This window comes from Eulemur rufifrons, chromosome 15 (genome assembly GCF_041146395.1).
Source record: "Eulemur rufifrons isolate Redbay chromosome 15, OSU_ERuf_1, whole genome shotgun sequence".
NCBI lineage: Eukaryota > Metazoa > Chordata > Mammalia > Primates > Lemuridae > Eulemur > Eulemur rufifrons.
Genome location: NC_090997.1, coordinates 63,545,483 through 63,570,510, shown reverse-complemented (window position 1 = coordinate 63,570,510; position 25,028 = coordinate 63,545,483). Strand labels below are relative to the sequence as shown.

The window sequence follows — 25,028 nt, the reverse complement described above, 5'->3', positions numbered from 1 at the left end:
TCCCGATTCAAACACAGTTCAAGTAAATAGTCACAGGATGTGCTGCTGTCTCTCACAGTTTGTGTGAGGAAAAATGTACTTATTTGGATTCCTTAAAACAGAGCCTATCTGCAATAGCCCCCAGGCTGCGTCTAAGAAAACAGCAGAAGTCAATCATAATGAAACATGCAGGAGCCCGAGGACCTGATGTGGCCAGGCAATGGACTAGACTGGGTTGAGAAATTTTGTTACACGTAGAGATATAGCCCGAGTGCTTGGTTCAGTGACAAAGAATAAAATGGATCTTTTTTAAACCAGGAAGAGAAGAGGGTTCCCTATGGAAAATTCCTGAAATTCAAAAGGAAAGGGGGTGAAGCTCCCTCCATATTTGATCTCTGTTGACCATGCTGTAGGTTAAGGGGAAAAAGAGGATAGGTAAGCAGGGGCAGTCTAGGCAGAAACATGGAAAATGCAAGCGTTAAAGCAAGAGAAAAAAATGTGATCACAGTTAAAAAAAAAAACAAAAAAAACCCCAAACCTAAAACCCAAACTCACACCAAATGGGTTGTGGGAAAGAATTCTACTAACAATTGAAAATGGCACATCCAACACTGGACTTCAGGCTGTGAGCGTTCGGTCTGATTAATTAAGGTCAAGGTGGTGATGGAAATACCAGCTGGGGAGCATTTTGCCGAAAGATAAATTTGTCCCTCTGTATCTCTGCAAGACAGCAGTGAGGTGTGTGTTTGGAGCTAAATTAATTTGATTTACATCATGCCATGGTAACTTCTGTTCTCTCTCCCTGCTGTCAGATGTCTTAGCTGGCTTTTTCCCTCTCCTCCTTCACCCCCACACATTTCATAACATGGAGAGAAAGCACGAATTGGCTTCAGGCAGAATTTAGAAATGGAATAAGTCTAATCTGATTATTCTACATTGAGCTCTATTCGTCCCCTGCCCCCCTTCTTTCTTGAGAGGGAGAAGTTGTAAACCTGAGCATAAGTGCGATTTATTTTTATATTGTGTTTAATGGCACAAACTGCTTGACTGTTGATTGTAGCCACACCTGGCAGCTCACCTATGCTCAATCCTGTGTTTCTCCAAAAATACTAATTCCAGAAAATGAAGTTGCGGCTCAGGATCCCATTAGGAATGTGCTTTTTCTGGCCTTGTCTCTTTCAGCTCCGCCAGGCTTTGGCGGCCGGGCTGGAGGGCGCTCCTTCAGAGAGCCCTGCTCAGCCGGCCGCCTGCGTCCGGGGCGGGGTGGGGCGCGCAGCCCCGGGCCCGCGCCTGGCCCACCGCCCCTCGCCCCTTCCAGCGGCAGGGCGCGCTCGGCTGGGCAGGATAAGGTTACGCCGAGGCTTCCTCGGTGGGGAGGAAGGGAGGCGGGTCCGAGCCCGCGCCCCGGCCCGCGGGGGAGTTCCCACAGTTGGCAGCTCGCGCCCGCGGGGCCACATCCCTGTTGCCGGCCGGGCGCCGCCCGCAGGACCCCAAGCGCGTCCCCGGGGCCCGGCCCCCGCCATGGCCCGGGACAGGCCGCCCGGGAGGGGCTGCAGCGCCCTGCGCCGGGGTCTGCTGGGCGCCGCGCTGCTGCTCGGCCTGCGGCTCTGCGCAGAGCTGTGGCGCGCCGAGCCCGCGCCCGGGCCCCCAGCCCGCAGCGCCCCGCCGGCCCCGGCCTTCAGGCCGCCCGGCCCGCACCTGCCACCCGCGCCCGGCCCGCCGCGCGGCGCCAGGAGGCAGGTGACCTACGTGCGCAGCGGGCGCCGAGCGCCGCCGGGGGGCGGCGGGAGCGGGACGCCGGAGCCGAGCTGCTGCGCCCCGCGCGGGCGCCCCCGCCGGAAGGTCAGTTGCGAACCGTGCAGTATTGGGCCTTGGGCCTGAATCCCCTCCCTGACCGCGCGGCGGGGCCCTCCGCTCGGGGTCGCAGGCCACCCCGCTGGGCCCTCCAAAGTCTTCCGCTTCTCTAACCCCCATGCTCTCTGATGCGGCTCCACTGGTCGCATGCTTCCAAGCTCAGGTGGAGCGAAGTGGGACCGAGCAGAGTTCATTCAATATTCAACTAATACTGGCTGAGCGTCCACTGTGTGCCAGGTGCCCTCCCAGGCTCTGGATATCCAGCAATAAGGACGATGCCCTGCTCTCACGGGGCGTACACTTTAGTGAGGGGACGGCTTGAGCGATAGGCAAGGGAAGTGATGGACAGGGACAGGGAAAGAAAGGAGTTGTAGTTGCCATTCATGTGCTGTGTGCTTCTCCCAGTTTTCCCCTCAAGGCCAGGACAGAGCCGGGTGGGTATCCACTGTGAATGGCTTGTCCACTCCCTATATCACAGGGAAAATCCACCCTCTAGCCGAATTTCCTTTGATCCCACTGCCCGGGTAGGCAGGAAGGTTGGTGCAGGGTGAGAGGTCCAGTCCCCAGCGCCATTTAATGGGAGGTTAATTGGATACTCGAGGGCCCAAGTAATAACCTGGCTTTGTCTGACATCACTCCGCAGTGTTGCGCTTCCTTCCGCATTAACTTCTTGGCTCATACCTCATCGAGTAGTCCATTTTAACCTCTGATTGGTAAGCCTCAGGCCTCCTACCCTTCTTTTTGGAGCTCGGTAATTTACATGGTACTTGGGAATGAACAGATTAAGGACTACAGTTATGAGCTGGCCTCGTCCTTGTACCCGTCAACTCCTCCTCCCAACCCCATCCACATCCTGTGAAGCACTTCCTTCGGTTGCCTGGCTTTTCCTCATTTCTTTGGACACCCCTCCCGCCGCTGTTGGGCAGGGGGAAAAGCTCTTCCTCTGACTGTGTTGCTTCCTTCCCATTATCACACCCCACCACTTCCTCCACTGCTTTTCCCGCCTCCTCCGCTTAGGGCTTTGCACTCTGTCCTTCCACACCACTGCTGTTCCTTTCCAGGCCATCAGTCTTATCTTCCTGGATAACAAATATTTGTTTCTATCTCTGAAACCTCATCTCCTATGTAAAGTCTTAATTAGCTCTTCCAGAAGAAAGCAGCCACTCCCTCCCCATGCTTCTAATGCACTTTCCATGATATCATGTTATGCGTTCAGCACACTTTTGCCAAGGGCTTACCAGGTACCCAATGCTGCATCAGGTGCTGGAGGCACAAAATGAGTTCAAATTCTCATGGGAGTGGCAATCAGCACAGGCATCTGCTGATGTGACTAGTATTGTAATTGAGGCCTTGAACTCTGCCTGCTGAGTCAAGAAAGGCTGACTGAGGAGGGGGACACTTGACCTACAACTTGGTGTTTCTTAACAGTTGGGCTTCTTTTGTTCCTCCGTGGCTGTCCTCAAATGTCCCATCCTCGATACCCTCAACCCCACCGTGCACTTCTTTCAGATTCACTCTCAACATCTGTTCTTTCTGCAGTCACCTGTCCAAGAATTACTCTTAAGTCTTTGTCTCTACTTGAGACAACAGTACAGATAACTGGAGCCTGTCCTACAGATAGCAAGGTTTGGAATGCGTAGGCTCAGAGGACCACTGGTCACACCCATCCCCTTAGGAGGCTGCTGCAGTGATCCCTGCTGGAGATGGAGGTGGCTGAGACAGGGTGGTAGGTGTGGAGGTGGTGAGAAGGATGTGTTTGGAAGGTAGACAAGGGAGGAGCAGTTGGTTCCTGCTTGGTTGTTTTGTTTGGGGGATGGAAGAAAAGCAGGAGTTTGGTTTTGAGATATCCTTGGTCATTCAGGTGGAAATGTCAAATAGGCAGTTGGACGTGTGAATCTGGAGTTTGGAGCAAACATCCAAACTTTCTAATATAAAAATATATAAGAAAGAAGGTAACAGTTTGGGATTTGAGAGTCATCATGTACAAGTGGCACTAAAATCATGATATTGTATGAGGTCAACTAGAAAGTGGGTGTGGCTAACAAAGAAAAGACATCTCAGTCTGAGCCCTGGGGCTCAGTTTAATTAAAATTAAATTAGGAAGAAAAAAAAAAGGAAAAATTTAGCATAGTGCCTGATGTACTAGTCTACTCCAGCTCTTTAGCCTCAGCCATTTGCCAAGTGTAGTTTGTTATAACCTATTTCCATGCCTTTGGCTTTGCTGATTTGTTTACCTGCAAGGCCCCCCTCCCCCTTCCTATGACGCCTGCACTTTCCATCCTTGAACATTCAGGTGAACGTTCATCATCTGGAAACCTTCCCACAGCAATCCTTCTTCCATGCTGATCTCTCCCCAGTTTGGGATGACAACAGAAATGCTGTCTGATTTGTGAGTTGCTTTGTACATGTTGCGACCCAATAATCCATTTCAGATTGAATATTTTGTGTCCACTATTGTTCTTGATGGGAAGGATTGTGTTTCCCATGGTGACCCCTAGTAAATGTTTACTCCTGAGATACCAAAATGTAAAAATATAAGAATCTTACTATTTCAGCCTATTATGGGTAACTCTGAATGTCTTTGGTTAAAAACATATAAGAAAGAAGTAAGTGGGCTTATTGCTGTTTTTAAAATACTAAGTTTTTAGCCGCCTCCTAAGGGAAAATTTTGCCTGGATTTCCTTCTCCCTAGCTATTTACCTATTTTCAGGATGTACATCTAACCTCCCCAAATGCCTAGATAGTGAGAAAATTGAATTTGTTTCATTTTCCCATGATTTAACAGTTGAATTAAAATATTCCTTAAAACTGGAAAGACCAGTTATCTAATCTGTCCTCCCACTTCTGGGAACAGAGCTCAATAACCTGCATCTCCCTTGGGACAAGTCTTGTTCCTTTTCAGCCTCACATCACGAGGTGGTATAATATAAGCTGAATGCACCGTTAAGTAATTGAAATAAAATTTGGAAGTTGTTTGTTAAACTCCTTGAATCTTATTTTATTTAAATTTTGTTTGTTGAGAATACTGATCAACAATCTTGTTAGGTTCTTGGTTACTTTGCCCTGGGCACCCCCCAGATTGGTAAAGGAGAAAAAGTTCCATTCTATTTTGAGGATGGCTTTCTGAGTGGATGAAAACCTGCATGAAATAATTGGGTTGCTGAGTGTGTCTTGTCACCAAGCTTCTTTTGCAGGTGTTAGAGGCACAAAAATTCAGCAATTATATTGCCACTTTAATCATAGCTTATGTTCTTCTTAAAGAAAACAATCTATTATAAAAAAGAGAAGTGAAGTGTAATTCTCATATAATTCTTTCCCTCTTTCCTCATTCCTTTCTTTCCCTGAGGCATGGAAGAACCAGCTCTAAATATTAAGTCGTTTTTTGCATCAGGGGTTCTAATTTGATAGCACTGTGAAATGAGGGCAAATGACAGAGAATAGATATTAATAAATACTGCTCTTTTTGATTATGACCACCCTGAAACCTGTACATTCTTGTATATTGCAGACTCTTTAAGCATTGCATCAGAGTTTTTAATCTCCAAATTTTGTATACTACCCATGCATAAAAATATCACTGTGACTCTTTTTTTTTCTCTTCTCTGTTTTCTATCTGCATGTGTTTTTTCTGTTTTTTTTTTTTTTTCCTTTTTCTTTCTTAAACAGACTTTTATTATGTTTACCATGAGTAATGTTCTTTTTGGGAGGATTTATGTGGAGGACTAAGCTATGGTCTCCATGATTTACACTTTCTTTCTTTCTTTTTTTTTTTTTATGCAGCTCTTGGGCAGATTTCATACCTCTTACAGGTTGACAATCCACCTAAAAGACAGCAGCAAAATACAGGGTTCATTTGCAGAAGAGAGAAACTCACTCAAGGGCCAAGCTTCCCAGAGAAATTTCTTCTCTCTTATCGGATATATTTTACTTGACATTTAATATGTTGGATAGAAAAGTGACTTCTGAGTCACAAAGCTACAGAACCCAGCAATGTGCTGGCTTGGTTTGTTAGTTACAGATTCTTTGGAACAATGTGTCAGGGGGGAAAAAAAAAGCTGTTTCCTCTTCTCCTGAAAAACCATATGGCAAAATTTGGTCTTTCTCACTTCTTGCCATCCTCTTAGTATTCTAATTCCGTGATTGTCATCAAGAAGAAAGAGGGAAAATGACATAGTATGCCCCCTGGTATATCCAACTGCCTGAAGAGTCATTATTCTTTAGGAAATACTTGAAGGTAGGTTTGAATTGCTTGTGAAATATGGCCCAGCAGTAGTTTCCAGCTCCTCAGGTTTTTGCGTGTGTACCTACACTTCAGTCCTTCAGGGAACAACATTAATCAGTCCTCTCACACTGTCCTTAGGAGGCAAAGCATTTTCATTTTAAACAAAGTCATTGAGGGTAATTGAATGAACTCCAGCAATATGTGGGTGTGAAATAGCAGTTGCTTAGTTGCACAAAGAAAAGCAGGCTTTCATTACAACTTTGATGTGTCTTAGATGGGGAACAGGGCGCTGCACTCTTTCCAAACCCCGCAGTTGCTCAGGGAGCATTCTGTGGGTAAAGGAACTGCTAATGGAGGCTCTATTGTTTTTCAACAACTGGTGGTGGAGATTTTAGGTTTTTGTGTGTAATTTATCCAGTCCATTTTCTCCAAGGAAAAGAATGTCTTATCAGTTTTCTTGAATAGGATTGGATTTCCTTTTTAGTCTGTGAAGAGAATCAGGGCCAAGTAGTTAAAGGGAAGACTGTCAAGGGTGGTAGGCATTTGAGTTTTTCCGCCTGTTCTATGGATACCTTTGGAGTCCTGTGCTTATAAGGGGTTTGGCTCTTTGTGCTGGGATTTATAGAAAGTAACACGAGCCTGTTTTATTTACCATGAGGCACACACTAAGACAGGAATCTACCAGTGTTGATAAGCTTCTTTTAAAAGCAGCACTTGGGTCTTCTAGATACTTCACATTGGTCCCACTAATGTCTTGTGGAGTGTTCTGCTAAAAATGGGTAGGAAAATTTGCTGTCCAAAAAGCATTTTTATCCTGCTCAAATGATTGAAAAAAATTGAGTTTATGAGCCTTACAGTCTAGGTCCAGATGTAATGTAAACGAATAGCAAGCTGGGTTACTAGTTGGCAGCTCAGGAGGTAAATCTGGCCTATGAATTTTGTTCAAGCCACATGGTGTTTTAAGTATTTGAACATAAATATCTTTAGATGGGGCATATAGTGTCTAGTGGGGTCAGCTCACCATTCTCTACATTTACCTCACCTGTCTTGTCTTGGAAGGCATTTGAAGTTAGAACCCTGAGCCAGATCATGCCAGTCAAAATTAGCAGTCATTTTCCTTAAAAGTGACAAGTTAGGTTAATGCTAATTGCAATGGTAGCATGGCACATGACTAGTAGGTAGAAAGGAATTGAAGGTCCTTTTAAATTGTTCCTGTTGAGGAAGATGAGTTACCTAAGGCTGGAGCTGGATATTGGGGAGGATAAGATTGTAGGAGAATATTCTTAGTTAATATAATGTTCTTTTGGATGTAAATAAGAAAACTGGACTCTGGCCTAACTTAAAAAAGAAAAAAAGAGTTAAAGAAATGTATTGGGAAACCTTGGGGATTTCTGACTGAATTAGAGGAAGAGTTGATGACCACCCTGTGGAAGAAAGAAGGACTAGAGCTGCTTTGGAAATCCCAGCTCTCTGAATTCCTGACCTTCTTCTTCAAGTGCTGCTGTAATGCAGCTCGCCTCACTGGACGGCAGGGCTGGGTCTCTGGTCTCTGATAGTCACCCTGGATCAGCCAGCTCTGGCCACTTGCCCTTGACATAGCCCAAGGGCTCCCTCCCTGTCCTGGAAGCCATTCTTAGAGAAAAGAGAAACTTTCTCTAAGTTACCCCAAGAAATCAAGTCCTTGGCATTCTTTACTCAGTCTACTTTATGTGCAGGTTTGCCCTTTGGTTTTTGTTTTTCTCATATATTATTCTCTTATTTCAACTAGCCCTTGGACATGAGCACCTGGAAATAGAGTATAAGGTTGCTTTTGTTTTAATAATCCCAGACCCTAGCATCAATGTGTGTGAATATATATATATATATTTCTTTTTTTTTTTTTTTTTGTTGAGACAGAGTCTCACTTTGTTGCCCAGGCTAGAGTGAGTGCCGTGGCGTCAGCTTAGCTCACAGCAACCTCAGACTCCTCGGCGTAAGCGATCCTACTGCCTCAGCCTCCCGAGTAGCTGGGACTACAGGCATGCGCCACTATGCCCGGCTAATTTTTTCTATATAGATTTTTAGTTGTCCATATAATGTCTTTCTATTTTTAGTAGAGACGGGGTCTCGCTCAGGCTGGTCTCGAACTCCTGACCTTGAGCAATCCACCCGCCTCGGCCTCCCAGAGTGCTAGGATTACAGGCGTGAGCCACCGCGCCCGGCCTATATTTCTTTAAATATTAACTATTTCTCTGTCTAGATGTGTTCTTATAGATAACCCTATTTCCAAGTAGCTTTTGGCAATAAGTTGGCACCTTGTGTATACTTCGGACTTTTTTTTTTATTCAGTGGGTGTATGCACACAAGATCTATTTATATATAATGTTTCCTATACTTTTTTCATATTTTACTTTTTTTAAAGTAAAAAGTTATTTGTGAGGACTTTTAGTAGAGAAAGTATAATAAATATCAGTATTTAGCCCATGATCCCAATTAGGGTTCTCAAACCAAAGTTAGAGTCTTATGTTCTTTGATTCTTTTTTCTGTGAATGCAGAGTTACTTTGCAAAAAAAAAAAAATAAATAAATAAATAAAAATCTGAAAAATTCTTCATAGCATCTGGATATTTACGCCCCTTTGCAACTGTCTAGTCTGGGATTCTTTAACATACGGTGATTTCTATCAGTTAGGACTCTCTGGGTTGCAAGTGACAGACACAAATGAAACTAGTATGAATGGCAAACAAGGACCGACTGAAACAGTACTGGGGAGAAAAAGAAAAGCTGTGGAAACCAGGAAGGCTCTGGAACTTGATGATGTCTACAGTGAGCACTGAAGACCTTAGTCATCCATATTGCCCATTACTACAGAAGTGCTGGGTATTTATCTTTCATTTCAGCCACACTTTTGAATATCTTTCCTGTGTTTAAGGAATTCTCTACCTTTCTAAGAAAAATGCCAAAAATTTTTCCCCCACTTGTCATTGCATCTACAGTGCATTCATGTGACCTGTGCCTCACCATTCAGATACAACTGCAGGAGCATTTGGATTGGACCTTACAGAGGTCCAAGGACCACAGAGTGGCTCAGGGCTGAGGTTCTAGCAGCGGCATCCAGAGCTCAGAGTGGTGGAATAGGCTGTGGTGTCCATACCCAGTGGTGGGGCAGCATAGTCCACACCGGCATGTCTGGAGGTGGTGTTACTGCCTTGAGATTCTATAAGCTAATAAATCTTTAATCAATTCCTTTTCTGCTTAACTAGCCAGAGTGGTTTCTATTGTTTACAACTGGGAACCTTGACAGACCAATAAATTAGAACTGGCAGATGGGAAGGTTACAACGGTAAAACTTTTCCTTTTCAATTCTGCTTAGGTCTATTTAATTCAGATTTTGGAACATGATGATTGGGGGCCAAGTGAACTATGGGCTGAGGGACCTTTCCCTGGCAAGATAATGACATTTTGCTTCAGATACTAAATTACACAAATCTGCTAACATCACTAGAGACGCCAAGCCCTTTTTCATGACACCATTTGTCTGGGGGATCCAGCAGGAGGGGCTCATTTATGCTTTATGCTGCGGTCACAAACAATGCTCCAGTCTCAGGGTTCATACTAACATGCATTTATTTCTTGCTGGTGCTGTGTATGCATTGTGGGCTGGCAGGGTGGGGCACAGCTTTGTGCTGGCATCGTCCTCCCTCTGGACCCCAGGCTAGCAGCGCAGCCACTATCTGGAACATTGCCGATCACCTCAGCAGAGGGGTGAGTGCTCTGGAGGGTCTCGCGTGGCATTATTAAAAGCCCTGGCCTGGAAGCAGCATACATCACTCCTGCTCACAACCCAGTGGTCAGAGCAGTCCCTTGGCCCCGCCCAATGCCAGAGGTACCCTCCTGCTGTGTACCAGAGTCAGAGAGCTGGTGAGCAGCACTTATGGCCACCACAGTATGGTAACCCTTCAATCATCCGTGTCTAAACGGACATTGTCTAGGTCATGTTTCACGTTCACTGTTTTGAACGCCTCACTGAATTTGCACATTTCACAGTATTGAATAAAGCATAGGAGGCTCTTTTCAGGAGACCGAGATCTAAAATGAGGCAGACGTGAATTTGGCAGAATAGTGAAAAAAAACAAGACTTGATTTACATCTTACAAGCAGTGCTGTGGTGCATCCTGGAGTTTGTTAAATGCGATCATTCTTGTTGACATTGTTTATGTTAGACTCTTTGCACAAAGCAGGGATGGAATGATGGTCTGCTGGTCTTTTTCTCTGCAGGGAAAAATGCAAGTTATTTGAATAAATAAGGCCACGAGTGTAAATGAGCTGAAGACCTCTGATGAGATGAATCAAACGCCATGTCTAAATCCATCTTCATGGTGATCACTTACTCAGTTTTAGTTGGAGCCAGTCGAATGACTTCCAAACGTGTTTTCAGAATCCAGCCACAAATCAGAGGCAATTCATGTTGAATAGCATTTGCTATTGTGCACAATATGACAGCAAGTCATTTTAGTTTATTTTTCATCTTTGAGTGGAGCACAACAAAAAAAATCCGAATGAGCAAAATATATACTCATCGAGCTCAGAGTGATTAGGCTGTGGAAGGAGGCTTCTTCTTTCAGCAGTTTTGGGAGTAAAATATGGGAGAAGTCAGTGAAGGTTATACATGGGATCCTTGGAGACCTGTTTACCTGGATTTACAAATGTCATAAAAATACTTCCATATGATGCAGCCTTACCTACCTGTAAGATGGACTCATATATTTACACTTAACGTCAGAAGTTTAAATTCTGCTCCCGTACTTTACTGCATGTGGACAAGTAGAATACCCTCTCTGAACTTTAGTTTCTTCCTCTGTAAGAAATTAGTAATACTTAATTCACAAGATTGTTGTGAAGATTAAACAAGAACATGTTGGTGAAAGCACTTAGCAGGTGTCCTGGCACATGGAAATAGTTCAGTAAATGAATCTGGTCTGTGTTCAATCTTGTGTTGCCAGCTGGGACACTGGCCTGTGATTGTCAAAAAGGTGTAGGGGTGTTGGCTGGGTACAGTGGCTCACGCCTGTAATATTGGCACTCTAGGAGGCCGAGGCAGGAGGATTACTTGAGGCCAGCCTGAGCAAGAGCAAGACCCAGACCCCATCTCTACCAAAAAAAAAAAAAAAAAAAAAAATAGAAGCATTAGCCACGCATGGCGGCATGTGTCTGTAGTTCCAGCTACTCAAGAGGCTGAAGCAGGAGGATCACTTGAGCCCTGGAGTTTGAGGCTGCAGTGAGCTATGATGATACCGCTGCACTCTAGCCCAGGTGACAGAGCAAGACCCAGTCTCAAAAAAAAAAAAAAAAAAAAAAAAGGATACAGGTGTCTGTGGTGTATAAAGCCCAATTGTAATTTTTAATGTTTCTTTTATTCTTAAAACTTAATATTCTCAGGGATCAGAGGAGTTGGAATATTTTTTAAAAATCTGGAATAAAAGCTAGCAGTAATGAGGGCATTTGTGTTAGTGTTTGTATTATAAATTTATTCCCTATATAACTCATTTGTTATGAAATTGTTATGGCTTACCTGTCCATATCAGTTTATGATTTTTTTCCTCAAAACTAATTACAAATATCTTTTACAATGTACTGTTGAATAATTTTGGTCTGTATTAGGATTGACTGTATAAATTCCAAGCTTTTAAAATACAGTTTTCCCTCAAAAGAATGTTTACAAATCTCTTATTAACTGGGTCGCTTATTACCACTGTTACCTCTTTAGTTCAAAGGAGGCCATTTGGAGTAATCAGGGATTAAAGAGCTAATTGTTGAATTGTTTTTCTGGCCCTGTCTTCCACATTTTAGTCAATTAAGTGCATATTATTACAGTTGCTACTTTGTATGCATTTTAAAGATAAACTCAATTTAATCAACACAATAAACAAAGTCTAAGTATCAACATTGCACATAGTATTATGGGGAATATAATTCCTTCAAGAAGCTTCTAATTTAAGAGTGGGCTGGGAGGGGGCCATTGTCCTAGGGGAGTTACATATATATTCTTTCATTTAATTCTCAAAACGAACCTGTGAGGTAGGAATTGTCCTCATTTTACAGATGAGGAAGTCAAGGCTCAGAGACATTGATAAATTTGAGCAGGACGTAGCTATAAGGGATGAAATGAAGGTCTGAACTCAAAATCCATGCCTTTTTCTGTTTGCCTGCTGGGAAGGGCACTAACAACCAAGTCTGACATAATGTGGATTATTTACCAGGTAAAAATTAAAATCTTGTATACAAAAGACACCACAAAATTAAAAGACAAATCAGAGTCTGGGAGAGGATATTCGCAATGTATATCACCAATAAAGGATTAATATCCAAAACCTTAACACCAACAAAACGCAAAAGACAAACAACAGAAAAATAAACATGGAATCAACCAGGAATTAACAGAAGAGGAAATCTGAAAGGCCAAAAACCAAATTGTACATATGTATAAAGATGATCCATTCTCCTAATAAGAAGGGGAAGCAATGGAAACACGATGGGATTCTAGTTCATCCCCATCATATTGTAAGAAATACAGTACATCTGATAAAACAAAGATTGATAATAATATGGAGAAAAGGGAACTCCTTACTATCAATGTACTGCTTTATCCAAAGTAGCTCCCTAGCCCCACTCTTCTAATACCTTCTTTCATTTTCTCTATAGCATTATCACTCTCTGACAATTTTTACTTTCTTTAATTTTTGTTTGCAGCCTCATCCCCTATGAAGGTAGACAGCTCATCTGTCTTACCACCGTTTCCCCAGTGACTATGATAGTTCTCGTACATAGTACGTGCTCAGTAAATAGTGGCTGAAAGAATGGTTATTTCTATCATGGGGGTACTAGACCAATGGGTTTGAGGAACAGCTGAATCTCTCAGGTACTACTACAAAGTCCCTTTGAGGTCTGTGATCTCTCTATTAGGGTATTTACACCATAGACTCTTAGCATAAATAACCCAGCATTCACTTTCTTCAGATAATGGTGACTACAGAACAGAGGTCAAGGACCACATCTGGCCTGCACCTGTTTTTGTATGGCCCATGAGCTAAGAATGGTTTTTACAGAGAAACCGTTGCAATCAATCTGATGTTAGGAAACATGAATTTTGAACCCCAATAAAGCAAAATGCTATCAAAAAAATAAATTTTATTCTTCTCATTAGTAGATCTGTATTACTAAAAATTGTGCACAATTATTGTGTTTTGAATTTTATCAATAAAAGTGTTGTGGAACTCTGTCTTCTCTCTTGTTATTTAAGTACTTACTTAACGTCCTTGATTTTGCCTCTTGGCTCACAAAGTCTAAATATTTACTATCTGGCTATTTTCAGAAAATGTTTACCAACCCCTGCTGTAGAAGTGGCCTCAGGGTCACCTAACTGTGACCGTTCCAAGGGTGGTGGTGAGAAAAAAACTTCAGTGGACCTAGAGTTTTTCCATCTTCAGCGTGAGAAGAATAGTCCTAGACTTCCAATAGGGCACCGAGAGAATGTTTTGGTACTCTCTGACCATTCATGGGAATGTCACAGTAAAGTCTTGAAGGTCTTAAGAGGCTGCAGTGAACATTAAAGTGATAAATCTTGGTTTTTCCTACTGTGACCCGTTACCCACTTTTTCTAATACAACTGTGAATTTGTTGGGCAGATTATATTGTGAAAGTCAGATGATTCCCATCTCTTCCAGCTTCTGGGGTCACCCTTTCCCTTAATACTTAAATTAAGGCCGGGCGCGGTGGCTCACGCCTGTAATCCTAGCACTCTGGGAGGCCGAGGTGGGCGGATCGTTTGAGCTCAGGAGTTCGAGACCAGCCTGAGCAAGAGCGAGACCCCATCTCTACTAAAAAAATAGAAAGGAATCATATGAACAGCTAAAAATATATATCGAAAAAATTAGCCGGGCATGGTGGTGCATGCTTGTAGTCCCAACTACTCGGGAGGCTGAGACAGGAGGATCCCTTGAGCTCAGGAGTTTGAGGTTGCTGTGAGCTAGGCTGACGCCACGGCACTCACTCTAGCCTGGGCAACAAAGTGAGACTCTGTCTCAAAAAAAAAAAATACTTAAATTAAAATGTCTTGAGCCGTGTGCTATGAGAAGTTCAGTATCTTTTCTTCCCTCCAATATTCTGATAATGTCTGGGGCTTACATTTCCCATCACCCTTCTCTGAATTCCTGCTGCTAGCTCAGTGTCTCCCCTCTGGCCACTGCGGTCTCCTCTTTGCACTGCCCACTTCTTTAATCTTCGAGAGTGACACCAACACAGGCCTGACTGCAGGTCTCAGAAATGGAAGAAGATATCAACGCGGTTCTAAACAGAAATCAACTTAAAATTGATGCCTTGTAGTTTTCCTGCCCACTGGGATTTCTTACAGGCTGTCTTGTCTTTGTAGGCTCCTGCTGCATTATTTCTGCTTCTCCTATCTACACATCAGTCCTTGTCTTCCATTTCAAGGCTTCACACTCCCACTCCCCACCCTACTCTCTTTAGCTTCTAGCAAACAAGTGCCAAATACATGTCCTTTTCTTACTCAGCCAATTTAGCGTCCTTTGTTTTTCCCTCTTCGTCCAGGCCTGGCCTAGACGTGAATTATGCCATGCTGGCAGAAGGCAGAATTGGCTGCAGTCAGTGTTTGTTTTCAGTAATCATGTTTCCCCATCCTCTCTACTATTAGACAATGCATATAATGTGCTCAGTACGGCGCCTTGACCATGGTAAGCAGTCATTATGCGCTGTGTTATGGTGTATGGGAAATATGTTATTAGTGGTATTTTGGGAGCAGCAATATATTGCTTCATGCAGAACGCCTTTTTTCCTTCACACATGTCTTCATTTCCCCCTTTGACTTTTGGAGTCCCTGGTGAACTGTATTTCTTTCTGTCTGCCATGGAAATGGGTGATGACATGAACTTTAGGTTCAGAAGTGCCCAGAAGTTACTCAGCAATTGCATTCCAGGTATATACCCAAGAGAATTGAAAATATATTTTTACACAAAATTTGTACATGAATGTGTGTAGCAGCATTAGTCAGAATAGCCAAAAGTTGGAAGCCACTCAAATGTCTATAAACAAATGAATGGATACACAAAATGTAGTATATCCATACAGTGGAATCTTATTCAGCCATAGAAAGGAATGAAGTACTGATACATGCTACAGTGTGGATGAACCTTGAAACATCACGCTAAGTAAAAAAAACAGTCACAAAAGGCCACATATTGCATTACTCCATTTTAATGAAATGTCCAGAATAGGCAAATCTATAGAGTCAGAAAGTAGATTAATGGTTGCTGGGGTGGGGGGGGTATGAGGAGTGACTGCTACTAGGAACAAGGTCTCTTATTGAGGTGAAGATAATATTCTCGAATTAGATAATGGTGATAGTTGCAAACCTGCATATATACTAAAAGCCACTGAATTGTACACTTTAAAATGGTAAATTTTGTGGTATGTGAATTATATCTCAGTTCTAAAAAACACCCAGAAGCCCACAGAATGAATGACAGGTGTGAAACTACATGCTTTGCTCTGTTCAAATAAAGGAACTGTGAGAGCACCCTGGGATCTCAGCCTCACGGCTCTGACTGGTGGGCACAGGGATGTTCAGCAGAAATGTGGAGCCCACGTGTTTGCTTCTCTACGTAGCACCTGGCTTGGCCTCTCAGGAATGGTCTCCTGGCCCCTGGTGAACCTCCTGGTGCTCAGTCTCCTGACAGTTGCCCAGGCCCGGCAGATGCATTGCAGAACCAGACGCACGCAGCCCTGCATTAGAAACCTAGGAGCTTGCCGTGTGCCAGATGAGAGGCAGCTTCAAGGTGCTGTCGCCGTGAGCTTGCTGGCCTCCTAGTGCATCAGCTTTTTGCACAAAGCACTGACACAGAGCACCAGGGGTTTGTCAAAAGATGTGGCCAAGCATCTGTCAGCCCACTGCACCTCATACACTAGCGGGTTCATGTGCAGCTAAGGACTTCAGCTACCTGGGCTCTTCTTTCTCACTTTCATTCTCAGCCAAATCACTGTTGTCACCTCATTCGTAAGGACTTACATGCAGGCAGCATTCTATATATGTTGGTGGGCGTTTGTGTTAAAGGGAACAGCAGTTATACCAATACCTTGCTTTTAGACAGCTCTTCCCAGCTCACAAAGGCTTGCTCTGTTGTTATATCAAGTGGTTCTTATAATACCCTTAATGAGTGAGATGGACGTTATTTCAATTCCACCAAGAGGGAATCTGGTTAAATTATTGGCTCAGGATAAATTGAGTTTATAACCCAGGTCAGCCAAGCTCAGATTTAGTGTTGTTTCTACTCTGTGCCATGACTACCTCTATGCTGAAACCGGATCTCAGAAACATATGTAATTACTATAGATTTTAGGTTTGATATTAAGGCTTCCTAAATGTTTTCCAAATCAACTAATATATTTTAAAGCTTAATTTTAGCTATTTTGTCAGGCTGGAATTTCAAGTATGTCTTATATTGCTTAAAAACAAATTTGAACCAGTTATGTAATTATGATAGGGCATGTTCTCTTGAGTAGTGAATATTCATTTTGCACAGAAATAGTAAAAGATGGCTTATTTAACTAATGTGCACTTAGAGGAAACTCAATCAGGAACAGATAGCTACATTGGTTTTGAAATTGAAATGCTTGAATTTATTTGGGTACCCTGGTTACAGAGAGTTGTTTTGGAAAATCTGAATGCCTGGGCGTTATTCCTGGACAGGGAATGTTCTTATTTATAAAACCAAACCACCAGCACAGATTGGAGCCTGTTTAACACATATAACATTGTATCCTTCCTTGTTATGTTGATGTGTTAAGATAAGAAACAGGAGAAAAGAGCACTACCTATATGTGTAATTTGTTATTTTAAAAATATAGGTAAGCCATGATACTGATAATTAAAATAAAGACATGTACATTTCGTCAAGTCATTAATTTAATAGGAAAAACAGAAAGTGCTCTTAAGGTTTTTTAAAAAATGTTCTATAATAATAATAAAACCATACAGGAATGGGAGAAGGGCAAGGGAAATTGGAAATTTAATTTTCTGTGCCTTTTATCTGAGGAATTCTTATGTTACAGTTATTTTGAAAACCAAACTTTTCGATTTAAAAATAGAAGTGAAGAAATAGGAACAGATTGGAGTCTAGAGGAAAAAATTTAGAGAAAGAAAGAGAGAAGTACAACAGGAGGGCTCTGCACAGGGAGTGCTTGTGTTCAGCTTCGTCTCAGACTTCCTCATGGCCGTGTAAGTGACCGGGACAGTTGACACTTGGACTGAGTTCTCAACAGTGGTTCGGTACCTTTTGGAGTTACACAAGTTTGATGAAAACAATCTGATGGAGGCTAGGAACAAGCGTTCCAGAATCCTGAACATTTGCACATGACACACTCATTTGCAAATTCAGGGGATTCAAGGCCCATGTGAAGTCTTAAACTCTTAATCCAGGAGTGGATCAGAATTGTTCATAGGAGTTTTCAGAATGCAGATACCTTGGCCTCCCCTGGCCCCGCCTCCTGTGACGGATCGCTCCTGCAGGCAGGCGTGAGTGCCAGATTAAGACGTGGCCAGTGATGGCAGGGATGGTTGATTTCTAAACTTGGGGTAGAGAGTTTAATAATTAGTGTTCACCTTTAACTGAGGCTGCCCAGTATGATGATGGGCTTTTCTCTGCTGGCATTGCCTGGATGCTGGTTGGGCTGAGCCCTCAGCACGTGGGGCCCAGTGTCCTAGACAACAGCCTGTAGCATCAGACCCACCCCGACCAACCCCCTCTAGCCAGGCCTAGCTTCTTCCTCGTGGTGCTGAGATGTGTGATCACCTTGGACTCCTTAAGCTACACCTTGAAGAAGAGCCATGTTTTGTTTTCAGGACAGTAGCCAGTGGTTCCTCTTCCTATTGATTTTTGTGTTACTTCATTTGTAAATAAGTGCTTGTTCTATGCTGTAAAGATGATGAATGCTAAAAAAAATTTTAAAGCTGGGGAAATTTATAGCTTCTTGAGAAAATAAATATAAAGGAAGCTATGGGTCATCTCTTCTACCTTGTCCACATCCTGATTTATGTTTATATTCCTCCAGCTACTCACTGACATTAATCTCTAGCACCTTTCTGAGTTGATTAATAACATTGCGCTGTCTCTAACTGTGCACTTGTGAATCTCTACAACCGTTCGTTTAATTAACAAGTTGAGTAGAAGCCTCATATTCTAAGTCTCTGGTTTGCAGTACTTAGTTATATACGTTAAAAGGTGGTTCACGCAGTGAATCACAAACACATGTACATACACGGTGTATTTATACTGAAAACATACACATGTACATTCATCTGCCAATCTTTTGTTGTGTGTATGGCCCCTGGCTGGAGTTCTGGTCTTTCTTGCAAAAACTCATCTGAACTACATCACCCCGTCTTTCCAATTTTGTTTTCTTCAAAGTAGAGCAAGAATTTGACACTTGGGAAGCAATCTGAGTGCAGAACACCTCTAGATTTTAGTGATTTTGTTATTCTCTTTTACAGTTACTTCATCCATATATAATGCAACAGTATTTAAAAATAGCACCTAGCCTTTATTGACTTGGTTTTTATAAAAAGAGAACCCATTTTCTTTCTGTGCACACATTTCATGGTTTTACCTAATTTCCAGTTAAATTATGTCATTTCAATAAGTTGTGCAACTGATATAGCCTGGTTTGGGAACAAACCAAATGACTCCTGGGGAACATAAACTAAGCTGCAAAAGTTCACAGATAGGGAAAATTCTGAGTTGGTTTTGTAGAGACAGATTAAGAATGCTTCTACTGTAATATATGTTGAAGAAAATAAAAATCGTGTATCATGTTTTGCATATATTGGAGCTCACTTACTTTACTTATAAAATAAATTCCTACAAGGAGGAATGCACTCATTTAATGTTAAGAGAATCTGCACAGCATTGTTCTTATACAGGATGAATGGCAAGAACCAGACCAGAGCAGTTGTGACCAGAAGGTTCTCTTCGTGAGGTTGTCTCTATGGGATCAACCTCCCATGACAAATATAGTTTTCATCGTTACCTGAAAAACTACTTTTTCTGCATTTAACAAATAAACTTTACAGTAACAAATATATATAGCTTCCAGGTTACATGCCAATAGTCTTTAGAATTATGAAAACAAACTTTCAATGTTATAGAAAAGCTCTGTGCTCTACTTAAACAGATTTGGACAAAACCTAACTTTATGCCTTCAAGATACAGAATATGTACAGATTTAGCTTAAAGTTTATGATAACTGGTATGTAGATACTTTTTATCTATCAAAACAAATGCTAATTTTTAATGACGTGTTTTAAATTCCCTAAAATGCTTTCTTGCGGTTTCTCTCAGGGTTCCTGCTAAACTACTTGTCATTTCTGGTTTATATTTTAATTTGAACAAAGCTGAATCAAAGACATTTAGGGTTTATAATAATTTATTTCCACTTAAATAGAAGTATTTATATTTAGCAAGATTAAGGTATTACTCTAAAGCCCAGTTAGTGAATTTCCCTACTTTCTTCCAAAGTAGTAGAAAAAGATTGTCCTCAGCTCCAAGGATGAAACCATGTTCTCTCTTCCCTGGCATTTAAATCAATGTGAAAATGTCCCTTGGAATCACTTCTGAGGGAGACTGTAAAAGAAGCAAAACACATGGTGTCTTCATGAGGCTTGGAGTCTGGTTGGAGAAACAAGATTGACACACTTGAAACAGATTCTACCAAATGTTTGGTTACGTATAAAATGAGAAGTAAAAGCAATATTGCTGAAGCACCTGCTTTGCACGTAGCAGAGGCATGAGGGATTAGGAAATTTGAGGGAAGTGTGTGGGACTAACACTAGACTCTGAAGAATATGTGGAATTTGAACTGACAAGTGAATAAGGGAGAGGATTCTGGGCCGGAGGAAACAGGCCTAGCTCAGTATGTTAGGGCAGGATGCACTTAGAAAACAGACCAGAGGGTGGCATTTGTTTTATAACTAGAATTTCCTCATGGTTTTTATCTGAGCACTTCCTAAGTTCTCTGGGTCTGATCTCAACACTGGCTTGTTTTTGGTTACACTTCATTTCTTTCTCCATAAAACAATGGTGTGTTCTAGACTATCATTCAGTCTCTGATATGTGCATTGGGAAGGTTATGTGGGGATGCATTCGTAATAATGATAACCATCTTTTACCGAGTGCCCTTTAAGGGCTTGTGTCAGTCAGGATAGGTGAGGTTATGCTACAGTAACAAACATCCTTCAAATTTCAGCAGATTAAAGTAAGAAACTTTTATTTCTCACTCATGCTACAAGTCCATTGTGGGTTGGTGCGGTGAGAGGCGAGGTCTCAGCTTGTGGCTGCCATTGAGGGACTCAGGCTGCCCGTTCTGCTACTTACATATACCATCACCATTCAACAGAAAGGCCTGAATCCTTTCCCCAACACATTCTAATCCTCCTTTTTAGCTCACTGAGGATTCATCTCCATGACATCTTCAGAGCCACTAGTGAACTTTTTAGTATGTTCCACATTTTATGGATAAAGAATTTCATGAATTTCTTAGCCCATTGCATTGATGAGTTTATCAGCTCAAGGCAGTCATTGTGGTTTTTACCTAGGAATTCCTTCTGAAGTTGCTATTGGGTATGTCATGTCTGTATTGTCGGGAAAACTAGGTATGGGGAAGACAAAACTCTGAGACCTGGGATGGAGGCAGTGTGGTGTGGCAGGGCAGGTAGGGGACTAGCAGCCTAGAGGCCTGGGCCCAGATTTCATCCCTGCCACCTCCTACCTGGGTGACTTTTGCATGTCGTTTCACCTTTCTGAACTTCATTTTCTTTGATCGTAGTACGAAGGGGTTGGTCTACATTATCTCTAAGGTCTCTTTCAATACCACGATTCTCTACAAGTAAGAAACAAGTAAAATTTAAGGCTTGAAATGGTTTGTGTCTTCTAGAATCCGTAACCTGATTTGTTTTTTTTTTAATTCTTCCTTGTGGAAGCAAGTTTGTTTTTCTTTAATGCAAGGAATATTAGTCCTTTCTCATACAATTAAGATCTATGTTCAAGATTTCATCAGCTTAGATGTGCATTTATTTGTACAATTTTCCCCCTTTTTACTCTTGTTATATCCAGTCTGAAATGGGGAAAGGGCCCCCGGCCAAGGTCATTTGCCACTTTGGCAGCTTTACTTCTAACCTTGGAGATTCTCACTCCCGTTCACCTAAGAACCCTGAGTCCAGACAGTAACACGGAGTCAAACCCAATAATTGACCTCCAGAAAGGTCTGCTTCCTTCAGCAATTCTTCACGTTCCTGAAAGGGGCCACTTAGTGATGAAGCGGGTAGATTTTTCCTTCCATTTAGGTTTGAGGCTGAAGTGCGTTTGGTTCCAGAGGAGTGCAGCCAGCTCTGCCCGCCGTGTTCTGCCCTGCTGGCAGCTTCCCACGGATGAAAAAGAAGCATTTGTATGGCTTCTTCTAACTTGTCAGGCACTATAACTTATAGCACATTCAGACAGGAAAATGTTCTATAAATATAGAATCATGCAGAGAATGTCCTGGAACCAGAGTCTTATCTCTAAGTGTCTGGTAGGATTTGCTGAGGCTACCAAATACTGTATCGCTGTCTAACAGCCAGAGGGGGAGACTGGACAGTATGACACATGGACAATATGAAAATGACAAAAGAGTTAGTTAATGAAGGAATGCATGCTGAGAACTGAGAAATACATACATATTCATACACACACACACAGTTGTGTGCAGTGACATATTCAATGGGATGTGGCAGTCTCAGGAAACTGGTGGTAGATGGCATGTGGCTTCCCCCAGCCTGGCTGTCCAGCCATGGCAGAGCACCTAACATCCTGCTTGCTTGTGTCCTTTCTCAGAGATGAGTTAAGCACCATACAGTGTCCATAGCTGGTTTCCAAAGAAGGCTTTGCTTCCTGTCAAGGCACTGGGTCACAGGTGGCTGCCACCCCCTTGTCCCTTTGGGGTGGCTATAGGCTGCTGCCAGATTGTATTTCAGGTGCCATTTGTGGCCCCCGGGAGGCATTTTTTCTGCCATAATTCCTGTTCCTCTACACTTGGTGACTCTGAGTGAGGCATTTTTTTTTTTTTTTTTTTTTGAGACAGAGTGTCACTCTGTTGCCCGGGCTAGAGTGCCGTGGTGTCAGCCTAGCTCACAGCAACCTCAAACTCCTGGGCTCAAGCAATCCTTCTGCCTCAGCCTCCCAAGTAGTTGGGACTACAGGCATGCGCCACCATGCCCAGCTAATTTTTTCTGTATATATTTTTAGCTGTCCATATAATTTCTTTCTATTTTTAGTAGAGACGGGGTCTCGCTCTTGCTCAGGCTGGTCTTGAGCTCCTGACCTCGAGAGATCCTCCCGCCTCGGCCTCCCAGAGTGCTAGGATTACAGACGTGAGCCACCTCGCCTGGCCTTGAGTGAGGCATTTTATTTCTTTTTGGTGATAAAAATCACTTCTTGCTTAGAGTCTAGAACTGAAATGGTTTCCTTGGTTTGAATGAAGTTGAGGACTGACGTGGGCTGAGAGCCACCAAAATGGCCCCGGGAACCCCCTGTGGACAACCCTGGGTTGCAGGTAAACTCGTGGGGACAATGGAGATTGATGTGCAGGTGTTGAGGGAAAACTCCTTTTTCCTCTCCTTTCTCTCATGCCCCCCTTTTCCTCTTCCCTTCTCCATTCCTCTCCCTACTCTCAGTGGCTTTATGTTCTCCCTACCCTCTGCCAACTCCAGTTTTCCTTTGGCTTTGGAAGCTACTTGGGATTCCCAGCATCTTTGAAATGAGTTTATGGCATGCTGTGGACCTTCCATCCTGAGAAGCCGATGTTTCAGGAACTGGTAAATGTTTGATGGGATGTTAACTGACTGGAATTTTCTGACTGAAGCAAGTCCTTGAACATAGCAATTGATGTTGATCCAGATGATGTTAACCTGCTAGGATTCTGAGTCCCAGAAAGTCCAGGAGGTATCCTACACATTTTGATGAGGCTGTGCGTACACGTGCAGGGTGTGTGTGTGTGTAGAGAGAGAGAGAGAGAGAGAGAGAGAGAGAATGCTTAAAAATGTTAATGCTCTTCTGAATTTCCATTTGCTTTCCTACGCAAACATTCTTATATAAACTTACTTTCATAAGACAAATGAAACTCCCTCCTTTCCTGGTTGATGTGCTAACTCAGTGAAACCCACGATTTGACATTCGAGTCCTTGCTGCGTGAGTGCAGGTGCTGGGTAGTTTCTGTATCATGAAAACAAAAACCTCTGCCTTTCATTGGATCTACTCCAGGTATTTGGCTCCTCTTTTTACTGCCTATGGTAAAAACCTAAAATACACTATGTTTTATTCTCTTAGCCATTCCCTCGTGTGTTTCAATCTCACCCACATTTGAACCATTTTTAACTTATACAGAAAATGTGGTGAATGTAAAGATGTCAGTTTAAGAACAAAGCCCGACTCAGACTTATTTGGCCTCTCTTTCCAACCTACCAGCAGAACTAGGGTAACTTAGAGAATAAATCTAGAGTGGAGTATTTATTCCTCCTTGTCCTGTTTTTGTTGTTTATTCCTTCCTAAAAGTTATCAGGGCCTGCTTGAATTATGGTGCATTTTTTCTTGTCAGAGTTGATTTGATTTCTGGTTCCCTTGCCTCCCGGCCTACACTGTGTAATGACGCAGAGGCGGCAGATTGATGGGGAAAGGATTCAGAATGCTGCCCTGGATTTGGGTTTCAGCCTGCGTGCTGTCTGCTGCCAGAGATGTTTAGCAGATGGTCCCGGAGAGGTGGGACTGGGCCTTGACAGGGAGGGGCCCCAGGGGAAGAGGCTTCTCTGGGATGGGCTGGCTCTGCCCTTTCTCACCTGGCCGTTGTGACCTTGTCTGTCACTACAGTCACAGAGGCTCAGCTTTTGTTGTTGTTTTTAGTTTTCAGCAGTTTGATTATGATGTGTATGAGTGTGGAACTCTCTGAGTTTTCCCCTTAGGGGTTTGCTGAGCTTCTTGAATCTTTAGGTTTATGTCTTTTGTCAAATTTGGGGATCTTTCTGCCATTATTTCTTTAAATACTTTTTTTCTGCACTGCATTCTTTCTCCTCTTCCCCTGAAACATCAATGACATGAATGTTAGACCTCTTGGTATTGTTGCACAGGTCCTTGGGGTCTTTCTGTTCCCCCCACCCCCGACCGCCCCCAAATAGTTTTTTCTCTCCGTTGTTCAGATTGGATACTTTCTATTTATCTGTCTTCAAGTTCATTCCATTACTAAGTCCATCCACTGAGATTATTTCCGTTATTATATTTTTCTGTTCTAAAATTTCCATTTGGATCTTTATGCCTCCCATTTCTTTGCTTTCAAGAGTGTTCACCTTTACTTCATGGAGTATTTTATAATAGTTGCTCTTAAGTCTTTGTCAAAAAATTCCAACATCTGTGTCATGCCTACTTTGGCATCTGTTGATTGTCTTTTTCCCACACCAGTTGGGATTTTCCTGCTTCTTCAGATACTTAGTAGTTTTGGATTGTATCCTGGACATTTTGAATATTATTTTATATACTATAGATAATGATGATGTATTTGTTTTAATAGGCAATTGACCTGGCTGGGTTCAGGCCTCAAGTTCCAACCAGCCTTCTGTGGGTTGTGATCTCAATGTCCATTCTGTGTTCAAAGCCTGTGCTGTGTGGTTCAGCTCTGTCCCATCTGCATCCCACCCAGGGGCCAGTCTGGGACCCAGGCAGAGGTCTGTCTGCTAGCTCAGTTCTCACACTTTGATTTGCTAACCAGGATCGGATCCATGCATGCGCAGTTCTAGAGTGAGCCCAGGACTTTATAAACCACTTTATGGGTTGCGTTCCTAAGGTACTCCTTCTCCCCAGTTGTCAAGGATTATCTGGTTCCTCGCAGTTTTGAACACCTGGCTGGTA

General features: G+C 42.8%; 1 protein-coding gene across 1 annotated transcript in view; it reads left to right on the top strand.

Moving 5' to 3' along the window:
- The first annotated feature begins 1,500 nt into the window (after window positions 1-1,500).
- Window positions 1,501-25,028, top strand: part of METTL24 (methyltransferase like 24) — an 89,668-nt gene continuing 66,140 nt past the window's right edge. Inside the window, exon 1 of the mRNA XM_069488382.1 lies at window positions 1,501-1,821. Within this exon, the coding sequence (XP_069344483.1) occupies window positions 1,501-1,821 (321 nt within the window). The remainder of the gene's footprint in view (window positions 1,822-25,028) is intronic.